The following is a 21,793-nucleotide window of genomic DNA, read 5'->3' on the forward strand; positions in this document are numbered from 1 at the left end:
CAAAAAACTAAATAATTCTTGTTTCTGTTGTTGAGAAATTTGGAATACAGACAAAAAAACATTAAAATCATGTTTTTATTTTGATTCCACATTTTGCTGGATCCGCGCTGGATCCAGCTGGATTTAGGCCAATCTTTCAAAAATCCAGCTGGATTGAAAATGCTGCTGGATTACAATCCCTACATCCAACAATAGCACCCCTTTGAGCTGAATATTAATATCTTAGCTCTCAGATATCTGGTACTATTGTACTCAATGTTTTGTGTATATTTATGTATATAACTGTTTTCGGGTAAAAAGTACTTGTCAATTAATGTTTCTCAATTATCAAAACGATTGGCACAAGGGTACTGACAATTCAATGGGTAAGCCTCATTTGTAAATAAAAGTGAAGATATTATTGTTCGTTAATATTTTAAGAGCTCCTAGTTACCTAGAATGTATAAATAAGGATTTAAAAATGACTTAAACACTGATGATGATCATCGTAAAACAACTTCTTTAAACTAGTCGGAATATACAAGTAAGCCAAGCCTTTTGCCCAGTAAAACACTTTTCATCATCATCATTAGAGTCCGGATTTCTAAGCATAATGCTTATGGTAAATAATACAAGCAGAACGATTTTATTTTTAAATATGAACGAAATATGCAAAAATAAGACATGCCCTTTTTTATGCTTTTTTGCTTTTTTTAAATTATTATCCCTTTTTTGAATTTTTGTGCTTATTTGGTGCTTTTTATAATTGTACTATTATAATTTTTTACATTTGCGAACAGCAGATATTTAATTTTGATCTATGTAGTGCATTTGTGGACTCTGATCTCCCATTAAATAAATTACAAAATGAAAGTTTTAAATCATTTTTGGAAAAGTACCTACTATCGAAGACATAATCTGCCGGATGAAAGTACTCTGCGAAACAATATGTTAATTGCATTTACGATAAAACCAGAAAAAAAGTAAAAATACTAGTGGGAAACAATTACAGCTTGTTTGCTGTGGACGAGACTACGTATATTTGTGGAAGATACGTCGCAACGTCGCTAATTTAATCATAGGCGTACTTCACGAAGAAATCTTGACGAAGGGTTATTTAGTGTGCTCAAAAGAACTAGAAGCAACAAATAACAATACAGTTCCAAAATTCGTAAATGACGCTTTAACAAATTTTTATCTTCCTGAGACTATGCCCACCAACAAAATAGTATTAATACTTTTCGACGCTACACCAGATATGATCAAAACAGCATCAAATCTTAAAGTGTTTTATCCAAATCTAATTCACTGTACGTGTCTAGCACACGGCCTGAATCGCGTTGCTGAGACTATACGCCTGCAATTTCCACTCGTTAATGAGTTGATAAAAAATGGAAAAAAATTCCATTAAAGCTCCTTTAAGGGTGCAACTTTTTGGAGACAGATTCCCTAACACTCAATTACCACCGGAACCAGTGTTAACTCGGTGGGGTAGATGGTTAGATGCAGCTTTATACTACGCCGAATATTTCGAAAATTTTAAAAGCTTCGTATTGGAACTTAAAGAGACTTCTAGCTAATCGATAAAATATTGTCAGGATGTTTTAGGTGAAACAGAATTACAAAACAATCTTGCTTTTATCAAAAGCAAGAAGCAACTTTTGTTCTGTGAGTGAAACAATAAAATATTTGGAGAAACAGCAAATGTCATTGAGTCGATCCAAAAAATATACAGTTTTGAAAACAAGGTGGAAGATATCCCTGGAAAAATTGGTCAGATAGTAGGTACTAACAAAATTCAAAGATGTATGAACAAAAAACGAAGTATTTCAAAAGACAAAGAAAATATTTTCAGTTTTAAATTGAGAACACGTTGAAGATATAAATATGGATCCGGCAGTAGTGGCAAAGTATAAGTATGCACCGATAACCAGTGTGGACCTTGAAAGAAGCTTTTAGATATACAAAAATATTTTGAGTGATAGGTGCCGAAACTTTACGATGAAACATTTAAATGAGTAATTAGTTATTTCATGCTTTAAACAAAAATGATATATTTTCCTTCATCTAAAGCATGTCGATAAAAATTAGGTTAAAGCATTTTTGTTTCAGTTATCTATTTTTTTTTGTTTGTTCTATTTTATTATTAAATTTATAATAGGTCTTTCCTAGTTCTTATATGGATAAGCCTAGAGATAATTATATATATATTTTCTTAAAAAAATGGTTTGTCAAAATTTATATGCTTATTTTCATGCTTTTTTTGTATAATAAAATGTTTTTTTTTTCGTAAAACTGTTATGCTTTTTAAGCGCTTTTTTGCGTTTCTTTCTGCTTTTAAATCCGAACTCTATCATTATCCAGCCTTCTGCATCCAAAGTTGAACATAGGCGCCCCATAATTTCTTCCAGTTCTGTCAGTCTCGGGCTTCCTGCAACCAATTCCCAGCAACCTATTTGATGGCGTCTGTCTATCGTGTAGATGGTCTACTTCTACCTCTTCTGTCTGCTCATGGTCTTCTTCTTCTTCAGTGCCTTATCCGGTCCGGATGTTGGCGATCATCAAGGCTATCATTGTTTTGTTGACTGTTCTGCGAAACAGCTCCGCGGAGGTTATCCCAAACCATTGTCGGAGGATTTTCAACCACGAGATACGACGGCGTCCCGGTCCTCTCCTGCCAAATACTTTGCCCTGCATGACGAGTTGAAGAACTCGATATTTTTCTTCGTTCGGCATCACGTGGCCAAGGTACTCAAGCTTACGTTGTTTTACTAAATTAAGCACTTCTTTTTCTTTTGTCATGCGCTGTAGGACCTCAATGTTGGTGACATGGTCCACATAAGATATTTTTAGTATCCTCCTGTAGATCCACATCTCGAAGGCTTCAATCCGCTTTTCAGTGGCTTGCGTCAGTTTCCAGGCTTCAACTCCATACAGTAGCACCGGAAGAAGGTAGCACCTCACTATCCGCATCTTTGTTCCCAAACTGAGATCACTGCAGCACAGCAAGGATCTCAGCTTGGTAAATGTAGACCGTGCCATTTCAATTCTGGATCTAATCTCTTGAGCGTGGTCCCATTGTGAGTTGAGGGTAGTTCCGAGGTAAGTGAATCTGTCGACTCTCTGGATCTCTTCGCTATCTGCCATTAGTGCCCCGGGATCTAAATTTACACGGCTGACAACCATGAATTTAGTTTTTTTAATATTAAGGTTCAGTCCGTATGTTACGCTCACAGTTCTCACACGGTCTAGTAAGGCCTGTAGATCATTTAGGCTGGTTGCTAGTAATACAGTGTCATCGGCGTAGCGGATATTATTGATGTATTCACCGTTCACTCGGATTCCCATCTCTAGGTTTGTGAGGGCTTCGGTAAAAATTTCCTCAGAGTATATATTGAAAAGAGTCGTCGAGAGCACACAGCCCTGCCTTACTCCTCGCATGATCTTCACTTGGTCGGTCAACTGGTCTTCGACCTTGACTTGAGCACGCTGGTACCAGTATAAATTCATGATGATCCGAATGTCCTTCTCATCTAATCCTACTCTTTGTAGGGCGGTGACCATCTGCTGGTGCTGGCAACGGTCAAATGCCTTGGCGTAGTCAATAAAACAAGCATAGACATCACAACTAACATCGCGGCATCTCTGAAGCAGAACTTCTAAGGTGAAAAGTGCCTCACGTGTACCCATGGAATCACGGAATCCAAATTGCATTTCACCGACATTTTCGTCGCATTTCTTGTAAATTCTGGCATGTATGATTTTAAGAAAAATCTTAAGTGCATGACTCATAAGGCTGATAGTCCGGAAATCTTCGCACGTTTTCGCATATCGTTATTTTGGTATTGTTACAAACGTTGACAATAGCCATTTCTCTGGGATATTACCTGAATCGTATATGGCGTTGAACAGTTCAGTTAACTCCTTCGTGCTTACTTCACTCATCACCTTAATAAGTTCGACGGGTATTTCGTCCGGACCTGTGGCTTTACCATTCTTAGACTGTTTTAAAGCCGCTTTCACCTCGCTTTCTAGTATTGACGGCCCTGTCATGCAATTTATTTCTGGAAGGTTGCCTCGGTAGTCCCAGAAGAGTTCTTCGATGTACATTTTCCATGTCACCAGCTTCTCCTTAACTGTCGTCGCCAGGTTTCCGTCTTTGTTTATGAGGAGGTGTGTGTTTCTCCTCTTGTATTGACCAGTGGCTTCTCGAATCTTTCGGTGAATATTTATATGATCGTGTTTCACTTGGAGCTCCTCGATTAATTTACATTTTTCTTACATCCATGTCTCCTTGGCTCTTCGTACTTCTTTTTTAATTGTTTGGTTGATTTCTTCGTATTTCTTCGCGTCCCTACTTTTCATGAATCTCCTTTGATCCATCATCTGCAAAATGTTATCAGTCATCCATTCTTTATTTTTTACTCTTGTTTTCTTTCCCAGATGTTCTTTTCCCGCATTCAGCACGACGTCTTTGATATAACTCCATTTTTGTTCTACACTCTGTTCTTGTTGTTTAGCGGTTTCTAGTTTTTCTCTCATTACATCTCTTACGTTCTGACGAACTATGGGGTCTTTTAGAGTGTCATAATCCAGGTTCTGTTTAGGTTTACTTTTGATGAGTTTCTTTAGTTTGAGTTCTACCTGGCCCACTAATGGGTTGTGGTCCGATGAGACGTCTGCTCCTGGGTAGGTCTTCACCGAAGTGAAGCTGTTCTTGAACCTTTTGTTAATGAGAATAAAGTCTATCTGGTTTCTGATGATATTGTTGGCTGTATCTGCAGGTGATTTCCATGTGTAAAGTCGTATCGGGGGAAGTCTAAACTACGTGTTAGCAATAGTAAAATCTTCTTCCCGGCAAAATTGGATAAGTCGGTCTCCCCTTTCGTTTTTCTCGCCTAAGTCGTGTTGTCCGACAATGTCTTCTATTCTGTTTTTACCGACTTTGGCATTGAAATCACCCATGATGATGGTAAGCTCGTTCTTCTTGGTATATTTTAGTGCTTTTTGTACAAGTGCGTAGAACTCCTCGATGTCTTCCTCTGGCTTTTCTGATCTTGGAGCGTAAATTTGAATGATGGTATTAACTGGCCTACTTTGCAGCTTCATGAGAATGACTCTGTCAGAGAGAGGTAGCACGCTGATCACAGCCCCAGCAACCTTTTTGCTCAATATTACGCCTACGCCATTCCAGTAATGTGGTTCATCGTTTCCCGCATAATATACTATATGCTCATCTACACAGCACTGTCCCGAGCCTGGCCATCTCATCTCGCTGATTCTCATCACGTCGATATCTAGTCTTTTCATTTCTTGAATGGTGTTGTGTATCTTTCCCCCTTCAAACATACTTCGAACATTCCAAGTACAGATTTTTTGAACGTTCCACGTGCACATTTTTTCTCTATTAGTGTTTAAATATTGGTAAGGATTTCGTGGGTTGACGACCTGGGAAGCCTTACATATTCGTGTTCTTCTTCCCCTGCCGGATCTTGGTATCCGAAGTCCATGATCAGTATCTTCTCCAAATTGGTTTACATTAACCATGATGAATGAACTAGGGATTATTTATGGGGTGGTTTCCCGTTGCCTTCCCCATTGCAGTGTCACAGCCGCTTAACTCATAATGCGAGTGGCGCCTGTGAGTATCTAGAATTAAGCCTACAGGATTTTTTTTACTTTCCCACAGCCTTAATCCAGTAATGACATTACTGCTGCCTAATGTCATATCCTCAGTTGATCCGCGGGTACTTATTTGGCAATGCCTTATTCGTGCCTGTCCTCCATATCTGCAGGAACTTTCCCTATCAGCCATTGGGTCGCGCCGTGTCGAGGTTGAGGACTTCCCCGCCCAGTCTCTCTTACGCAAAGTACTGAAGGGCCCCTACTCAATTCAAAGCCCCTTCTCTACGCAAGTTGAGACCGGTCACGGTCTACACACTGTAATTTTTTGGGTACAACTCCCGTCCTTCATTCTTGCTACATGGCCCGCCCAATTCCGCTTCAGCCATGCTATATAACAGCTGTGAAGCCTATCCTTATAATTTTCTTGTTTCTAACCCTGTCTCTGAGAGTCAGTCCAAGTAGTGACCGTTCCGTTCTTCTTTGGCCACTCTAAGTTTCGTTGCTGTGGCCTGGATTAACGATAATGTTTCGGCGCCGTAAGTCATACATGACTGGAAGCACACATTGGTCGAACATCTTCTTTTTCAGATAATTTGGCATGTTGCTCTTGAAGTTGTCTGATTGAGCTCCATATGCGTCCCATGCTAAAGTGATTCTTCTTTATAGTTCGGCAGTTTGATTGTTCCTGGCAATTTGGATTTCATGCCCTATTGCTAATGCTATTTCGTTCAAGTTGTTTTTTTTTTGGCACAGGCTTTTGCCATTCAGCCAGTCACAACTTTTTAAGTTCTTGCGAAAGCAAAGAAAAGAAAGTAATTATCACAATACCTATTTGATTATCAGTAAGGAATAAACATGGTTACTCGCTTCTCGTCTAGGGACCCATCAAGACATTAAATTAATACACAAACTAGACTGGGTCACGGAAAGAAGGTTTTAAACAGATGGGCTAAAATAAAGGTAATAACTGTGCTTATAAGTTAAGGTTACTTTTTGAAATAAATTGTGTTAAATAGTCATATACGGTTTTATTATTTAATGACAAAAGGTAGCAAATGTTATAGGGAGGAAGGATTTTATGTTTGATTAAATTTTTTATTAAGTCATCAGTTTCTTGTATATATTGTGTACATTCAAAGAAAATATGGTTTAAATCTGCTTCTTTTTGACAATCTTCACATACATTGGAACTTAAAATTCTAAGTTTTGCCAGATGGGCCGGATAACACGCGTGTCCAGATCTCATTCTGATAGTAGATGTAATGTATCTACGTAGGACAGAGTATTTTTTAAACCAAAATTCACTCGGGATTCGTTCAGGTTGACTTTTGGATTTTCGCTTGGTACCAGATTTGTCATGTATTCTGTCTTTTCAAAATTTATGTTTAAACCAACATTCTTACAGGCGGCATCTAACTCAGTAAGCATAGTTCTAATTTCTTTTAAGTCGTCTGTTATAAGAACTATGTCTTCTGCGAATCGTAGGTGGGAGAGCCTTTCGCCTTCGACATTTATTACTTTGGCGACCCATTACAATTATTTGAAAGCTTGTACAAGTACTGCCGTAAAGAGTTTGGGAGCTAAAGTGTCTCCCTGTCTAATTTCTCTTTTGATTTGATCCTCTTGAGAAGTTGCTGTCGTCATCCGCACACGATCTTTCATTACAAAAATCTTATTGTTCTTTTATCAAACTTCTTCTTTTTTTTCCTACGCTTTTCTCTTTTCAGAGGTGGATGTTCCTGACTCTATCTACATAATTACATACTGAGACTCGTAGCCTCATCACACTTCAATCCACTGTGATTACAATCAAGCATCGACACACCGCCCAGCTCCGGGTTGGAGATGGCAGCTACCACTCACTGCGGTTAGAGTTCCAGTTCCAGTTTCTGCCGTTTGAGTTCTTCCCGGTTCAGTACACCGAGAGAAACTGATTTCATGATTCTCCTTTCTCGTCTTAAATACACTCTCGGTAGCCATCACTCCTTGGTTTCACCGGAGAGGTGGTCAGTACTTCGTTACACAGTTGGCAAGTATATTCCGACAAAAATATGGGACAAGTGTAAATAACTATATTTAACCAAAATATAAACAGTTTCAAGTTAACCGATTCTTTACGTATACCTCAATCCAAAATGAAATATTACATACTTTGTAAAGAAAAATATCTGACTGATTTTTATATAGTAAATACTAGACAAATATGTGCTTCAAGGTGTGTGATACAACATAGACATGATGTTAGAAAAATACTTTATTATAAAGCAAGATATTTATATCAATGTTAAGTTACTTCAAGTTTTTGTAAAGGTTTCAAATTTAAAAATTGGTTTTTCTAATAATCAAATTTTTACGCTATGGGCAAAGCAAGAACCTCGCTTTCCTCGATTGGAAAAATTATTTTTATTAGGTTTTTTGTACAGTCGAATTCGTGATAAGCCCCAGAATCACGATCAAGATCCACGACCACACAAAAAAGTGGTAAAAATTTCACAATCCTTGCATTATCATTCCAGATTTTACATGTTATGGGTTTTGATGCCAAAAAGAAGAAGACTTAAGTACTTTTATGGCGCTGTTGTTTGTGCATTTTTGTATATCTTCCTTGTTTTTATAAATAGCTACTAATATCCTGCTTCTTCATCTGTCTGGCATGTGTTTAACTTCTATAATTCTCCTAAATTAGTGTTAGCTAACTTGTTACTGTCTCTCCCAATGCTCTCCACAATTCCCCCCAAATATCATCTGGTCCAACTGCTTTTGCGTTCTTTATTTTTTGAAGTGCTTGAACTACTTCCTTGTTTGTTATTTTGATGTCCATTGCTATTACTCTCTTCTGTATCTGAACTGATTTTCTGTTAAATTCTTCATTTAAATAAACTGTCTAAAGTACTTTTTCCATCTTCTTCTTCTTATTTAGTTTATTGGCCTCCACCTACATGGATATTTGGCCAGCTCATCGTCGAGGAATAACGGAAAAATCGCTTATTCACTCAACAATTTGGAGTTAATACATTATACAATCTACTTCTTCTTCTTCGTCTTCTTCTTCTTTAGTTAACTGGCAATTTTGGTTGGTATCATAGGCGCCCATACCCATGGGCAGGGGGGCCGTAGCCCCCTAGTTTTTCGGTTCTTTAAACTATATTTATATTGTCATCCAAAGTAATGAGTTAATGAGCAACATCTTCACGTCTGGCCCCCTAAAATTTTTTATATGGGCGCCCATGGTTGATATAACAAGGTAAAAACTTTTCACGGTAGGGGCAACTGCCTATCAATATACAATCTTCTTTTTCTTCTTTGGTTTAGTAGAAATTTTGAATTGGCATGTGACAAATACAACAAAGACAAAAACTTTTTCCTCTAAGGGGCAACTGCCGACCATTAAACAATCTTATTCTTCTGCTTATTTTTTAGTTTACTGGCTTTTTGACATCCGTTTCTTGAATAAATATGTTTTTTATTTTCATCTCATTTAAAAAGAATTTGTAGTTGATAAATCTGAAAAAAACTTGAAGTAATAATAATTATTATACCGCTCGATGTCAATGCGTGTTAAATATAAACAATTATATCATAGATTAATGTGTTATTTTGATCTTTTTAAGTTTAAACTTCAAAACAATACGTATTCACTGCAAACTAATGAATGCCTGACTTTACAAAATATTCTTACCTTTTTATACTCCCTTCATAACGATGAGCACATTCATTGATAAGTTTTTTTATAGTTCGCGTAGTTCTTTTGAATCATTTTCTCGTGATCTCCATTAGAATAGTTTCTTAACTCCCACTACAACATTCATTAAATATTCATCGAAATATCGAATTCAACAGAAATAAATGTAGTTTCATTCAAATCCACAGACCGCAATCTCATTATTTCAATACTATTCCATAGTGTTATCTAATTTATACTGGGTAGTGAATCATAAAACGGGCCATAGGAAACTCAATGGAGAATTCTAAACCGTTTAAAGTGAGCTTACATCAATCGTCTGGCTATTTTCTTATGTTCCAGATTTCATTTTATAGTTTGAACATTATTAAATTCCTATGTCTCCCATTTTTTAAGTGCTTCCGCCCGATTACGTCGTTTATTGCGGTATCTGTTTCGGATTTTAAAATACATATGTGGTTCTTTTTCGTCATTCATTTCTCCTAGATTTACGTCTTCATGGTCAGTATGGAACAGCATTTCATATTGACAATATTGTTTCCATGTTGCTGTTATGCCCTCTGGTCTGGATTGGTGATGATATCAAAGTTAAGTCACCTTAAATGGTTCCTTCATATCGATTTGTTAAGTACGAAACTATTCTCAGCTTGCTATGCAGTAAGACCTGTTTCGAAGGAAAACAATTCAGCATCTTCCAAAATAACATATTTCTATTTGTTCGAGTTGCATCTTCGATATGGTCTTTCCCCTATGGTCTACCTTTTTTCAGTTTCTGTTGGATTTTAAGTATTGCTTCAAGTTTTCTCCATTCTTCTCTAGGGTCGGTGTCTCATCAGTCATCCAACGTTTTCCCTTCCTTTCTTGTATTATCACATATCTTAGTGTTACTTTGTATTTTTCAGGCTCATTATACATGAGAAAGAATTATTATTTATTTCCAACTTGCTGAAGCCAGTTATATGAGTATTTATTATAAATAATTTTGAGCTACACTGCTGTGTCAATTAAATTGTATTGCAAGTACACTCACCGGCAAAATTAGCCGCCCACCTTAAAAATGGATCATTTTTGATGTCTCGAATTTCCTAAACCTGTTGTCCGATTTAAGTGATTGTTTTAATATGTTATAGCCTTATTCTTTAACAATATCTCTGTGATAATATTGTTGCTTAACAGGTAAATTTTCATTGTATACCGGGTATACCAATCAAACTGTGTTTTTTTTTCTCAAAGTTCGCATCACCATCGTGGAATAGGTATTCTAGCATTTATAAAATACTGAAAGTAAAACCCAACTATAGCCTCATGGTTTCTCAACATTCTATTTTTTTTATTCATTCGCGTATGGTGGACCATAAAAAAGTTAGGTACTTTAACAACTAGCCATGTTTTTCTTCAACACAGGATGTTTTAAATAAGTATAGCAAACTTTAAGGGGTAATATAATTATTACTGCGAAATTGTTCAAGAATAAGGCTATAACATATTAAAAAAATCACTTAAATCGGACAACAGGTTAAGGAAATTCGAGACATAAAAAATTACCCATTTTTAAGGTGGGCGGTTAATTTTGCCGGTGAGTGTATAACAGAATACAAATATGTTTTGAAGTTTAAAAACAGTTGTGTACCTACCTATCTTGACATGTAGGCAAAAATATTTGTGATAGATTATAATTAGGTACAAAACTAGTCGGTGAATACGACAATACCATTAAATATATCCTTTAAATGTCTATTTATTTTTAAAGTTGATATTTTACTGTTAGACCTGCCGTTGTTATCATTTGAGAGAAAATGCAATATATTGAGAAAGGAAAATATTTAAAAATAAACACATAGATCTACTGAGAATAGATCGTTGTAAGCCAGACTATGATGATTCCTCTCTTCGTGTTCTCAGAGAAGTCACAAATCTCTATTTAGTCTTTTTGAGTTTTGTGAGTTAATTTTCACAATGCAATATAATTTATATTTTTTAAAATTCTAAAATAACACTATAGATTTTGGCGCCCAACGTGGTGCCCTTGTAAAAATTAATTTAGTTACAGTTAAAAATTAAAAAAAAAATACAACGCTAGATTTATTATAAGCAATGGAAAGGAATCTTAAATAATTCCCAGGCAACCAAACGACGTTTTTATAACGTAGATAACACGTCATAAAAATGACCAATTAACGTGTTTCTATGACGTAGTACTGACGTTGATAATCACGTGTATTTGTCTCATCGATTTGACGTCATAATTGTGACGATTTTAAAACGTAATTGTATCTACGTTTTTTCACGTCGGTAAAATCACGTCTTTAATACTTTCAAAAAGTGACCTCTTTCAGATGTTTCAAAATAGTATAAAAAATAGGTACATAACATGAAACCTATAGGCCTACGTCCCATGTGTCGAAGATATAAGTACTACCACTTGTTTAAGATCGCTTGTGCGCTAGGCTAGAAGCATCGTTGATTCTGCATGATTGTACCAGCCCTCACATTTTAGAATTTTCACTAGTTATATATACCTACTTACCGTGTCAAAACTGAAACAACATATATATGAAACTAATAAATAATTTATTAACAAGTTATCCAGCATACTAATATCTTAATTTAACGCTGTCTTAATATCTTCATTTAACGCTTAACTAAAAACAAATAAACATAACCTCAAATAGTTGTCAAGAAGAATTACTGCATTAAACTAACTCACTGAGCAAAAGACATAAAAATCGCTTAATTTACACGTTTCTTCAACTAAATATCTAAATGAAAAGTCTTATTTTATCACACAAGGCACAAACCACGTAAACAATAAATGAGAAATTTATCATGAACATTTAGCGTTATCTATACCTAAACGAAATTGTTTGGAGTCAATACAAACAAGCAAGCTCCTCCCAATTTTGTGACGTCAGACTTAGGCTGTCTGAAATTAAAACGTTTTTTAAACGTAATTTTAACGTCATTAATCTTACGTATTTAAAATTACCTACAAAAGACGTCTATATGACGTAATGTTCAAACACGTGTTATATTCAACCAAAAACTGACGTTTCCTCAACGTTATATGACGTCACTTGGTTGCCTGGGTTGTAGCACTGCTTCTTCCAATTTATTAAACATTTTGTTTAAATTCGGAAACTATTGATATAAAACCTAGATACTTGTTAATATAATATTTTCCTTAACAATCATCCTCAATATATTGCATTAAAATCAAATTTGTGACGATCTCTTCTATATACTTGTGTACTATTGTTGATACCTATAAATGTTTTATATTTGTATTTGTTTCAAATATATATTACATAAATGTACTATTCGGAAAAGATATATATTCATAAAAAATGTTAAATAAATGTATTTACAATAAAGTTCATGTGTTTTTATTTTGTGGAAATTGAAGCGCACTGAGTCAGTATGGTCATATTTGTTCCTAAATGTTGGAAGTTACCACGGGAGCTATACAGGGTGATTGGTAAAGAATGGGCCATAGCTTAACCTTAGATTCCTGAGGTTAAAATAGGTTGATTTAAGCTAACTTACCTTAGTACAAAAGTTGATAATAACCGAAATACAGGGTGTCAAAGTTAAACTTTTATTTTATTTATTCTTGAATATTTCCTGACAGGCATGGCACAACAACACGAAATTTGGTAAGTGGTTCACCCTACTAAATTATGTTAAGCAAACTTTTCTGGCTACTACCAGAGGCGTAAGACGGGGAACGTGAAAGGTTGACCCTTCCCAAATTCTACGCCACTGGCGGAATTGCTATTTTAGTGCAATTTTTTGATTCTACAATACTTTCTATGCAAATAACATACTCTTCATTCGTAACGATAAAGCCATTAGTTTTCGAGTTATTTGAAGCTAAAAACGAAGGAGCATAATACATTAATCAAAATAAGTGTGCCTTTTCATTTTTAACTTCAAATATCTCGAAAACTAATGACTTTATCGTTACGAATGAAGAGTATATTATTTGCATAGAAAGTATTGGAGAATCTAAAAATTATGCTAAAATAGCAGTTTCATCAGTGGCGTAGAATTTGGGAAGGGTCAACCATTCACTTTCCCCTGTCGTACGCCTCTGGTAGTAGCCAGAAACGATTATTTAATATAATTTAATCGGATGTACAGTACCTACACTTTCTGCCAAGTATCATAAGGATATGTCAAATATTTTTATAGTACCGGGCACACATAGTTCTTAGAGTTTTAAATAAAGAATAAATTATTTAAAAAAAAGAATACTTTAAAATAATTTGACATATCCATGCCATACTTGGCAGAAAGTGTAGGCACTGTACACCCTACTAAATTATGTTAAATAATCGTTTTTGGCTACTACCAGAGGCGTACGACAGGGGAAAGTGAATGGTTGACCCTTCCCAAATTCTACGCTACTGATGAAACTGCTATTTTAGCATAATTTTTAGATTCTCCAATACTTTCTATGCAAATAATATACTCTTCATTCGTAACGATAAAGTCATTAGTTTTCGAGATATTTTAAGTTAAAAATGAAAAGGCACACTTATTTTGATTAATGTATTATGCTCCTTCGTTTTTAGCTTCAAATAACTCGAAAACTAATGGCTTTATCGTTACGAATGAAGAGTATGTTATTTACATGTAAAGTATTGGAGAATCAAAAAATTGCACTAAAATAGCAATTATGCCAGTGGGGGAGCGTTTAAGTATTACGTAACGTGGTTTTTGAAGATTTTTGACCCCCCTCCCCCCTACGTAACGCACCTTAATGGGGCGTTCACGTGTTACGTAACGCAATTTTTGAAGATTTTTAACCCCCCCCCCCCCACCTGCGTTACGTAATACTTGAACGACCCCTGGCGTAGAATTCGGGAAGGGTCAACCATTCACGTTCCCCCGTCGTACGCCTCTGGTAGTAGACAGAAACGTTTGTTTAACCTAATTTAGTAGGGTGGACAGTACCAACACCACTTACCAGATTTCGTGTTGTTGTCCCATGCCTGTCAGGAAATATTCAAAAATAAATAAAATATAAGTTTCACTTTGACACCCTGTATTTCGGTTATTATCAACTTTTGTTCTAAGGTAAGTTAAGTTAAATCTACGTATTTTAACCACTAAAAGTGCTAACTGAGCACTTTTCTCATCTTGTTAAAATTCGCTCTAGCCTTTTCTATTCTGATTTTGATTTCCTGGAAGTAATCACCTGTGGAGTTAATCATTGTTCCAAGATAACCATATTGGTCTACTCGTTCGACATTGGTGCCCTTTTATGAAGAGATTCTCAATATTTCTTTGAGTTTTCGATATTCTCATAAATTTTGCCGTCTTGACGCTCATTGATAGACCGTATTCTTGTCCAAACCCCGCTATTCTGGTCACCAGCCTCTGAAGATCATTAATATTTTCGGCTAAGATGACAGTGTCATCCGCATATCTAATGTTGTTAATGGGAACTCCATTTACCTTTATTCCAGCTGTTTCGGGTAGGGTAATGGTTATTTTATCGCATAACTTTTTTATCTTCAACTTTTAAGCGTTTTTTACAATGGATTATTAAATGGTGAGATATTTTAGTACTAAAAGGTACCTACTCTTGTTTAAAGTCGGTAGGGCACACCGTTTTCTAGAAAAATCGATTTAAAAATGTTGTTTCTTAAATTTGAAAAGATTTTTTTTTTAAGTAATGGTGTATTTTACAGACGTAAAGCAAGAGTACTCTTTTATTCGATTTATCTAAGTATGGAAAATAAATAGGCGTACCAGTTTTCGTTTTTCTAAATAGACGCGTTCTGAATTTAAAAAAATTAATTACAAGATGCTATCTTCAGTGAGCTCTAGCTCCCTTAGGAAGCATTTTCCGACTAGGTGAATTAGGATAGAATAGGATATCTTAAAATTATCTGTGGCTTAACTTGATTAAAATGGATAACATGGGCAACAAAGATAGATAGAGGGAAGAGGCTAAACTATTAAAAATAAATAATACTGTTTTTAGTTAAAATACTTTGTATTTTAAGAATATCACAGATAATAATTTGTAGAAATATAAATACAGCACTTTGTACCAGTCTAATTAAATATTAAAATCCTCGAACACTTTGAATAGCTAACATTTCTAACTCTGGAGACATTTTTGAGCAATCCAAAAACTGCATCGTAAAAGTAGCTGTACCAGACGATATTGTCCTTAATATTGTAGAATACCCTAATAGTTCTGATAATGGAGTGTTAGCAAGAACTACTTTGGAGTTACCTCTCATTCCTATGTTGTTAATATTTGTCCTTCTTCTAGACAAATCAGCAACGATTACAGATAGATGTTCCTCTGGGGTTACAACTTCTAAACTCATTACAGGTTCTAAAATATAGGTATTCACTTGTTTTAAAATTTTTTGTATCAACTGGGTCACAGTTGCAGTTATCATTGTATCAGATGTTCCTCGGCCAACTTCTAAATAATGTAATATAACTTGCACATTAATTACAGGACAACTGATTTTAGGACCATGTGACAATCCAACTTCCACACCTTGTCTTACTGCTACCAAATGTTTAGGAAATATACTAGCGATATTACTAGCATACTCAGGACTTTTATCTAGTTTTAGTACTTCGTTTGAATGTGTCAAATCAACAACGGGTTGTAACGTTAATTTAACAGTTATAAATTGTTTGCTAGAACCAATTTTGGTCTCGACAGTTAATGTATCAGTTAGTTTTTCTATAGGTGTTTCTTTGTAAGCTATTTGTAAAGGCCCCAACTCTACTTCTAATTTATATTCTTTCATAATTCTGTCTTTTATTATATCCAAGTGTAATTCCCCCATTCCAGCTAGTATTGTTTGTCCAGTTTCTGAATTGTATGTAACTCTAAGACTAGGATCCTCTCTTTGTAGCTCAGATAACGCTAGGTCTAAATGAGTTTGACTACTAGCACTTGGTGGTTCAATTGATCTGAAAAATACAGGTTCCGGAACTGCAACACCAATGCCAAATATTTTGTTAATATCTTTTTCTTCCATAGTTCTATCTTTGGTTTTTTTAAGAATGCTGTTCTTTGCTTTTTGACTAGCATTATTTGACGTTGTTATTAGGTCACCAGACATTACTTTTTTAACTCCTGTTGCCACAGCTATATTACCATTAGCAATGGAATCAATCTCTTTAAAATCGTCTGCATATGCCACATATAATCTACCTATTTGCTCTGAACAGTCCTGTTTAATATTGTAAATTTTCTGCCCTCTTTTTATTTGCCCGTTGTATATCCTTAAAAACACTAGAGGCCCTTTTTGCTTATTATGGATAACCTTAAATGCTCTTGCACATAAGTTGTCTTCGAATGACAAGAAAAGCATGTTTTTTTCATTTGGTGCAGGTAGATACAAAATAACAGCATCCATTAAATTTTGCACTCCAACATTTTTGTACGAACTTCCTAACAACACAGGCACTGCAGTCTGACTTTTCGTTACTGTCCTCAAAGATTTTACGATATCAGTTGTTGGAATATTATCTAAAGATTCAGAAACCAAGACTTGATCTGCTAAATTATCATCATAATTACATAATTTATCTACTAATTTGGATCTAGCTAATTTGGCTTCTTCGAAGTGTTTTGGAAAGTTTTTTTCGGTTAACTGAACTTTTTCAAGTAACTTAATATCTTCTGTTCCATATGTAATTAACTCCATAGTTAATATATCGATTATACCAGTCAATTTGTTATTTTCAACTACAGGTAACTGTAACAACAAATATGGACTTTGTAGCTTCTTTTCAATAGTTTCACATGAAAGTGATATACTTGCATTACTTCGATCCATCTTATTAACATAAATAATCCTAGGAATCTTATTTTTTTCGGCTTGCCTCCACACTGTTAACGTTTGTGCTTCAACTCCAGCAGTACCATCAAGAACTACAATAGCCCCGTCTAACACATTAAGGGTCTGTTCTACCTCCATCGTGAAATCTATATGACCCGGAGTATCAATTAGATTAAACTGATTCTTTTTCCAGTAGAATGTTACAGCAGCTGAAGTTATAGTAATTCCCCTTTCGCGTTCTTGTTCCATATAATCAGTAACTGTATTTCCTCGATGAACTTCTCCCATATTTTGAATTAGTCCAGATATAAATAACATTCTTTCCGTGGTGGTGGTCTTGCCTGCATCAATATGAGCCAAAATTCCTATATTTCGTATTTTTTCAATGGGCACATTTTGAATTTCTTTGCCAGTATTATACTGGTTTATTTTTGTATATAGTTTATTAAATTTTCGTAAAGTTCTTTTAAAATTCAATCCAAAATTTCTTAAATTTGAATTCATTTTAAATTTGTGCCTAACCTAGAATAGCAATTGTCAATTTCATATTCTTTTAGATTTTAGATGTCAGTGTCAAACTTACAACCACAACCAAGTGGAGGAGAAGCATCTTAATTTTTATATTAAATTATGAAAAGATAGACCACAGAGAAACTTATTGTTTCTTTTAATATCATTATTGTTTTCTACCTTAGGAAATAAAAATAGTCTTATTAAAGTTTTGATGTAGAAAATATTAGTTTAGTTTTTGTTTTCTCGGTTTCGACCTGTCCTTTTTCTAATGTCTTAGTACCACTAGCAAACCAAAATTTTGTAAAATAAGAAGAAATTAACCTAACAAAAATTTTAAAATCTAAAAATTATAAAGATCTAAATATTGGAGGAATAAAGTGTAAATGTCTTGCTAGAGCGATATTCTAAAAGATGAGTAAATATGCAAAATATACAGATTTAATAAAACAAACTACGGAGTATGCTCGACGGATGAACAGGCTAAGTAATAGAATATTTGGAGAAGTTGTTCGCCCCACAAATCCCAAGTCTATGAAAGTCGTTAAGTTATTTGCTGCAGAGCCAGTTCATTTACAAAGAGAAGTATATGCTTACTACCCAAGACATATAGAAACCGGGAAGCTAATGATGAAGTTACGACATTATGGTTTATACAGAGACGAACATGCAGATTTTCAAGATGAAATGGATAGAATGAGGGCTCTAAGAGGTAAACCAAAACACATCAGGAAATCAAAGGCCGAAAGAGAAAAAGAGGCAGCAGACAAGAAAGAATGAAAGCTCTAATTTAGTTGTAAATGTATAGAGTGTAAATATAGTTTTTAATATAGAATAATTTGTTAAATTTACATCCTTCTATGACTTCCTGTCATAGTTTTTATTTACTAAAAATAGATCCCATTCAGTTTGAGATTAACTCTAGGTGTTATGAAATGAACATCAGGGCCTGTTAAGAGTTCGTCAAACGTAGGAACAAGCGCCACAGGTTATATTTCCTGTATGTGTGCTAATGGTGAATATTAAATTCTTAATTGTATGTCAAAAAATGTGCAATAATGCCAATTTGCATATCGACGGCAGAAAAGCAGGAACTTGTAAATGGCAAGATGATGATTTTACAGAAGACCAATAAAACTGAATCATTTTTCATTTTCCCAGCTTTAACCACTGGTTAATAGGTGCCACTACACTTATTCTAAAGCGAAAACCTAAATAACTCATTTTATGCAAATTGGTCAGTTACGAGCTCCTGCCTTTCTATCGTCGATATCTCAACCAGTTTTAAAGTAATAAATAAATCATCAGTTTGTAAGAAAAATTTCAACACCCCCTATCTCGGAAAGAAGCTTTTGCGGACATACTTTTATGAAGCAAATTGTCATTATTTTTTTCATGCAGCATTAACACCCTTTATTGAAAACATGGCTAGTTGTTAAAGTACTTAACTTTTTTATGGTCCAACATAAGCGAATAAATCAAAAACAAAATGTTGAGAAAACATGAGGCTATAGTTGGGTTTTACTTTCAGTATTTTATAAATGACAAAATATTTGAGAAAAAAACATAGTTTGATTGGTAGATGGTATACAATGAAAATTTACCTGTTTAGCAACAATATTATTATAGCAATATTGTTAAAGAATAAAGCTATAACGTATTAAAAAATAAAACAGGTTTAGGAAATTCTTCTTCTTTCTCGAAACTCCTTATCTCTTTTGTAACCGGCTGACACGATCGTGAGCTCATGTTTATGTGGGTATCAATATCAAAATAAACATATTTTTACTAGGAAAGATGAAACCAATATGTTGTGTCTATCGTGTATTATCAGAGTAACTGAAACTATTTAACGAATTCACGCTTAATTTGCAATAGAATACCCTAAAAGGGGGCTGTGTATTTTGACGAAAAAACCGGTAAAAGGTAAGTAAAAGATATTTTGTTTTTTATAAGTGTTTATGTTATTGTAACGGAATTGTGGTATAGATAAAGTTTGAGCTTCAAGATAATAACAAGATTTAAGAAATTATTGGTTTGTTTGTAGAGATCTTGTCCTTTAATATTTGAATATCAGGATAGTGAGTTGCCGTCACACATTCAATTTTCAATAGCAGGAAATTAAAAATACCAAATATTTATTGGTTTGACTTTTTATTAATTTTTCTCTATTTTAATGATAAAAGTATTTTTTCTAATTACAGGTGTGCCTCTCACCCACGATTTGGCTCTAGAGGTGTTAAATGATGGTAACTAGTCAGAAATAGAAGATTAAGATGGCGAAAATGATGTTGCTTTTGACGTTCAAATGCTTAAAAATAACACCGATGACAAGGATATTGAAGAAACTGTATTAGATAAAGAACCTGTTCCTTCAACGAGCTCTTCTTCAGCAAAGAGACAATGGAAAGACATAAAGATTCAAGATTCAAAGATTCAAAAATTTATTGACTACGTTTACAAAAAAAATTTTTGAATTGTAGCAAGTCAATTTGATATATATAAAATACATGAGATAATGTGTACATATATACAATATAACATATAGAAATATAATTACATTCACGCACATTTACAAAATATGACATCGGAAAACATAGTGAGTAATATTCATGTCCATGATACTGCTTTAAAATGATCGAAATATTCACTAACAGAGTAAAAAGCAAATCTCAGTAGATATTTTTTCAGAATGATTTTAAATTTATTGATTGTAAGGTTTTTAAAATCTATAGGTAGGACATTATATATGTTAAAATCAATTGAGTTTTTTTGTGATTTACTCAAACGATATTTGACTGTTCTGATATTATTTGCACCTCTTGTGCTGTAATTATGCAAGTCAGACTGTTTAACTAAAGTATCTGCAGTTTTGTGTGTTTCCACGAGAACATTGTATAGCCATAGTGTTGGCAAAGGCATTATTTTATATTTAATAAATAATGGTTTGCAAGATTCCAAGTAACCAACTTTTGCAATTATTCTAATTGCTTTTTTTTGCAATTTAAATATTGTTAGTGCATTGCAAGAGTTTCCCCACAAAATAACGCCATAGCTTAAAAACGAATGGAAGAGAGAAAAATAAATTGTTCTTAAGGTATCAACACTTGTAACAAGTTTTAGTTGTCTAAGTAAAAATAAAGTACTGGAAAGTTTGCCTTTGAGATGGTCAATATGGTTATACCAAGTCAGTGTGTTGTCAATTGTCATGCCCAGCAATTTTACAGTATTTTTTTCCACATGAGCATCGAATGAATTAGTTGAAATAAATAAATTTTGAGTTTTTGTGTCATTTAGTCTAAGTTTATTTGCTGCGAACCATGATTGAGCATTTGAATTTATGTTCCTAGAATTAGTTTCTAAAAGAGAACGATTTCTGTCAGAAAAAATAAAAGTAGTGTCATCTGCAAATAGTACTGTTTTACATGGAGCCATAAAATTGGGCAAGTCATTAACATATATAATAAATAATAGAGGGCCCAAAACAGAACCTTGTGGAACTCCATGCTTAACATGCTTAAATTCAGAGAGACAATTTCCGTATCTGACTGCTTGGTATCTATCACTTAGTTAAGATTTAATTAGTTCTAGAGGAGTACCTCTGGTGCCGTAAAAGTGCAGTTTTTTTAGTAAAATTTCATGAGAAACACAGTCGACATGACATTTTAAGCAACAAATTTTTGTTCTATTTTAGGTAGTATGTAATAGCATATTAAACAATTATAAAAATAATTTTTATTTCGCCCTAATGGTGTTTTACGTTTAATAAAAATTAATTTTTTCATATACTTACGATCCTGCATTCATAGAACATAAGCCGAGAGCGCACGAACGTGACATGTCATTTGTGACAGATTCAAACAATGAATTTTTTTCCTGCATTTTTTACACCTTTTTTAGATACCGTAAATCGTATTTATTCAAAGGGAAACTTGATTTTCACTCAAAAAAAATTCAGGCCTGAAAGAGTTATGCCCCTCAGGGGCGTCGGAGGTTTTATTCATCCTCTATCCATATCTTCCATTTCATGCAGTCCTTTGCGAACTCTTTCATTTGTTGAAGTGTTTTTCCTTTTTCCTGTCCAATTCTGATCGATCCATCTCTTCCTTGACCTCTATTTCCTTCTTTTACCATATCTTTTTGATTCTATCACCTGCTTTGGTAGTCTTTC

General features: G+C 34.4%; 2 protein-coding genes across 2 annotated transcripts; one reads left to right on the forward strand and one right to left on the reverse strand.

Moving 5' to 3' along the window:
- Positions 1 to 15,271: 15,271 nt before the first annotated feature.
- On the reverse strand, positions 15,272 to 17,763 carry LOC114331765 (ribosome-releasing factor 2, mitochondrial). The gene has a single exon (XM_028281403.2). It carries the CDS (start codon positions 17,614 to 17,616, stop codon positions 15,364 to 15,366), a length of 2,253 nt encoding a protein of 750 aa, XP_028137204.1. The 5' UTR covers positions 17,617 to 17,763; the 3' UTR covers positions 15,272 to 15,363.
- A 100-nt stretch (positions 17,764 to 17,863) lies between these two features.
- LOC114331766 (28S ribosomal protein S33, mitochondrial) lies at positions 17,864 to 18,473 on the forward strand. The gene has a single exon (XM_028281406.2). It carries the CDS (start codon positions 18,037 to 18,039, stop codon positions 18,400 to 18,402), a length of 366 nt encoding a protein of 121 aa, XP_028137207.1. The 5' UTR covers positions 17,864 to 18,036; the 3' UTR covers positions 18,403 to 18,473.
- The last annotated feature ends 3,320 nt before the right edge of the window (positions 18,474 to 21,793 follow it).

The sequence above is a fragment of the Diabrotica virgifera genome, chromosome 8 (assembly GCF_917563875.1).
Source record: "Diabrotica virgifera virgifera chromosome 8, PGI_DIABVI_V3a".
Lineage (NCBI taxonomy): Eukaryota > Metazoa > Arthropoda > Insecta > Coleoptera > Chrysomelidae > Diabrotica > Diabrotica virgifera.

Bases quoted from the DNA above. Each gene is read 5' to 3' on its own strand.
- LOC114331765 (XM_028281403.2), bottom strand. From the start codon at position 17,616: ATGAATTCAAATTTAAGAAATTTTGGATTGAATTTTAAAAGAACTTTA.
- LOC114331766 (XM_028281406.2), top strand. From the start codon at position 18,037: ATGAGTAAATATGCAAAATATACAGATTTAATAAAACAAACTACGGAG.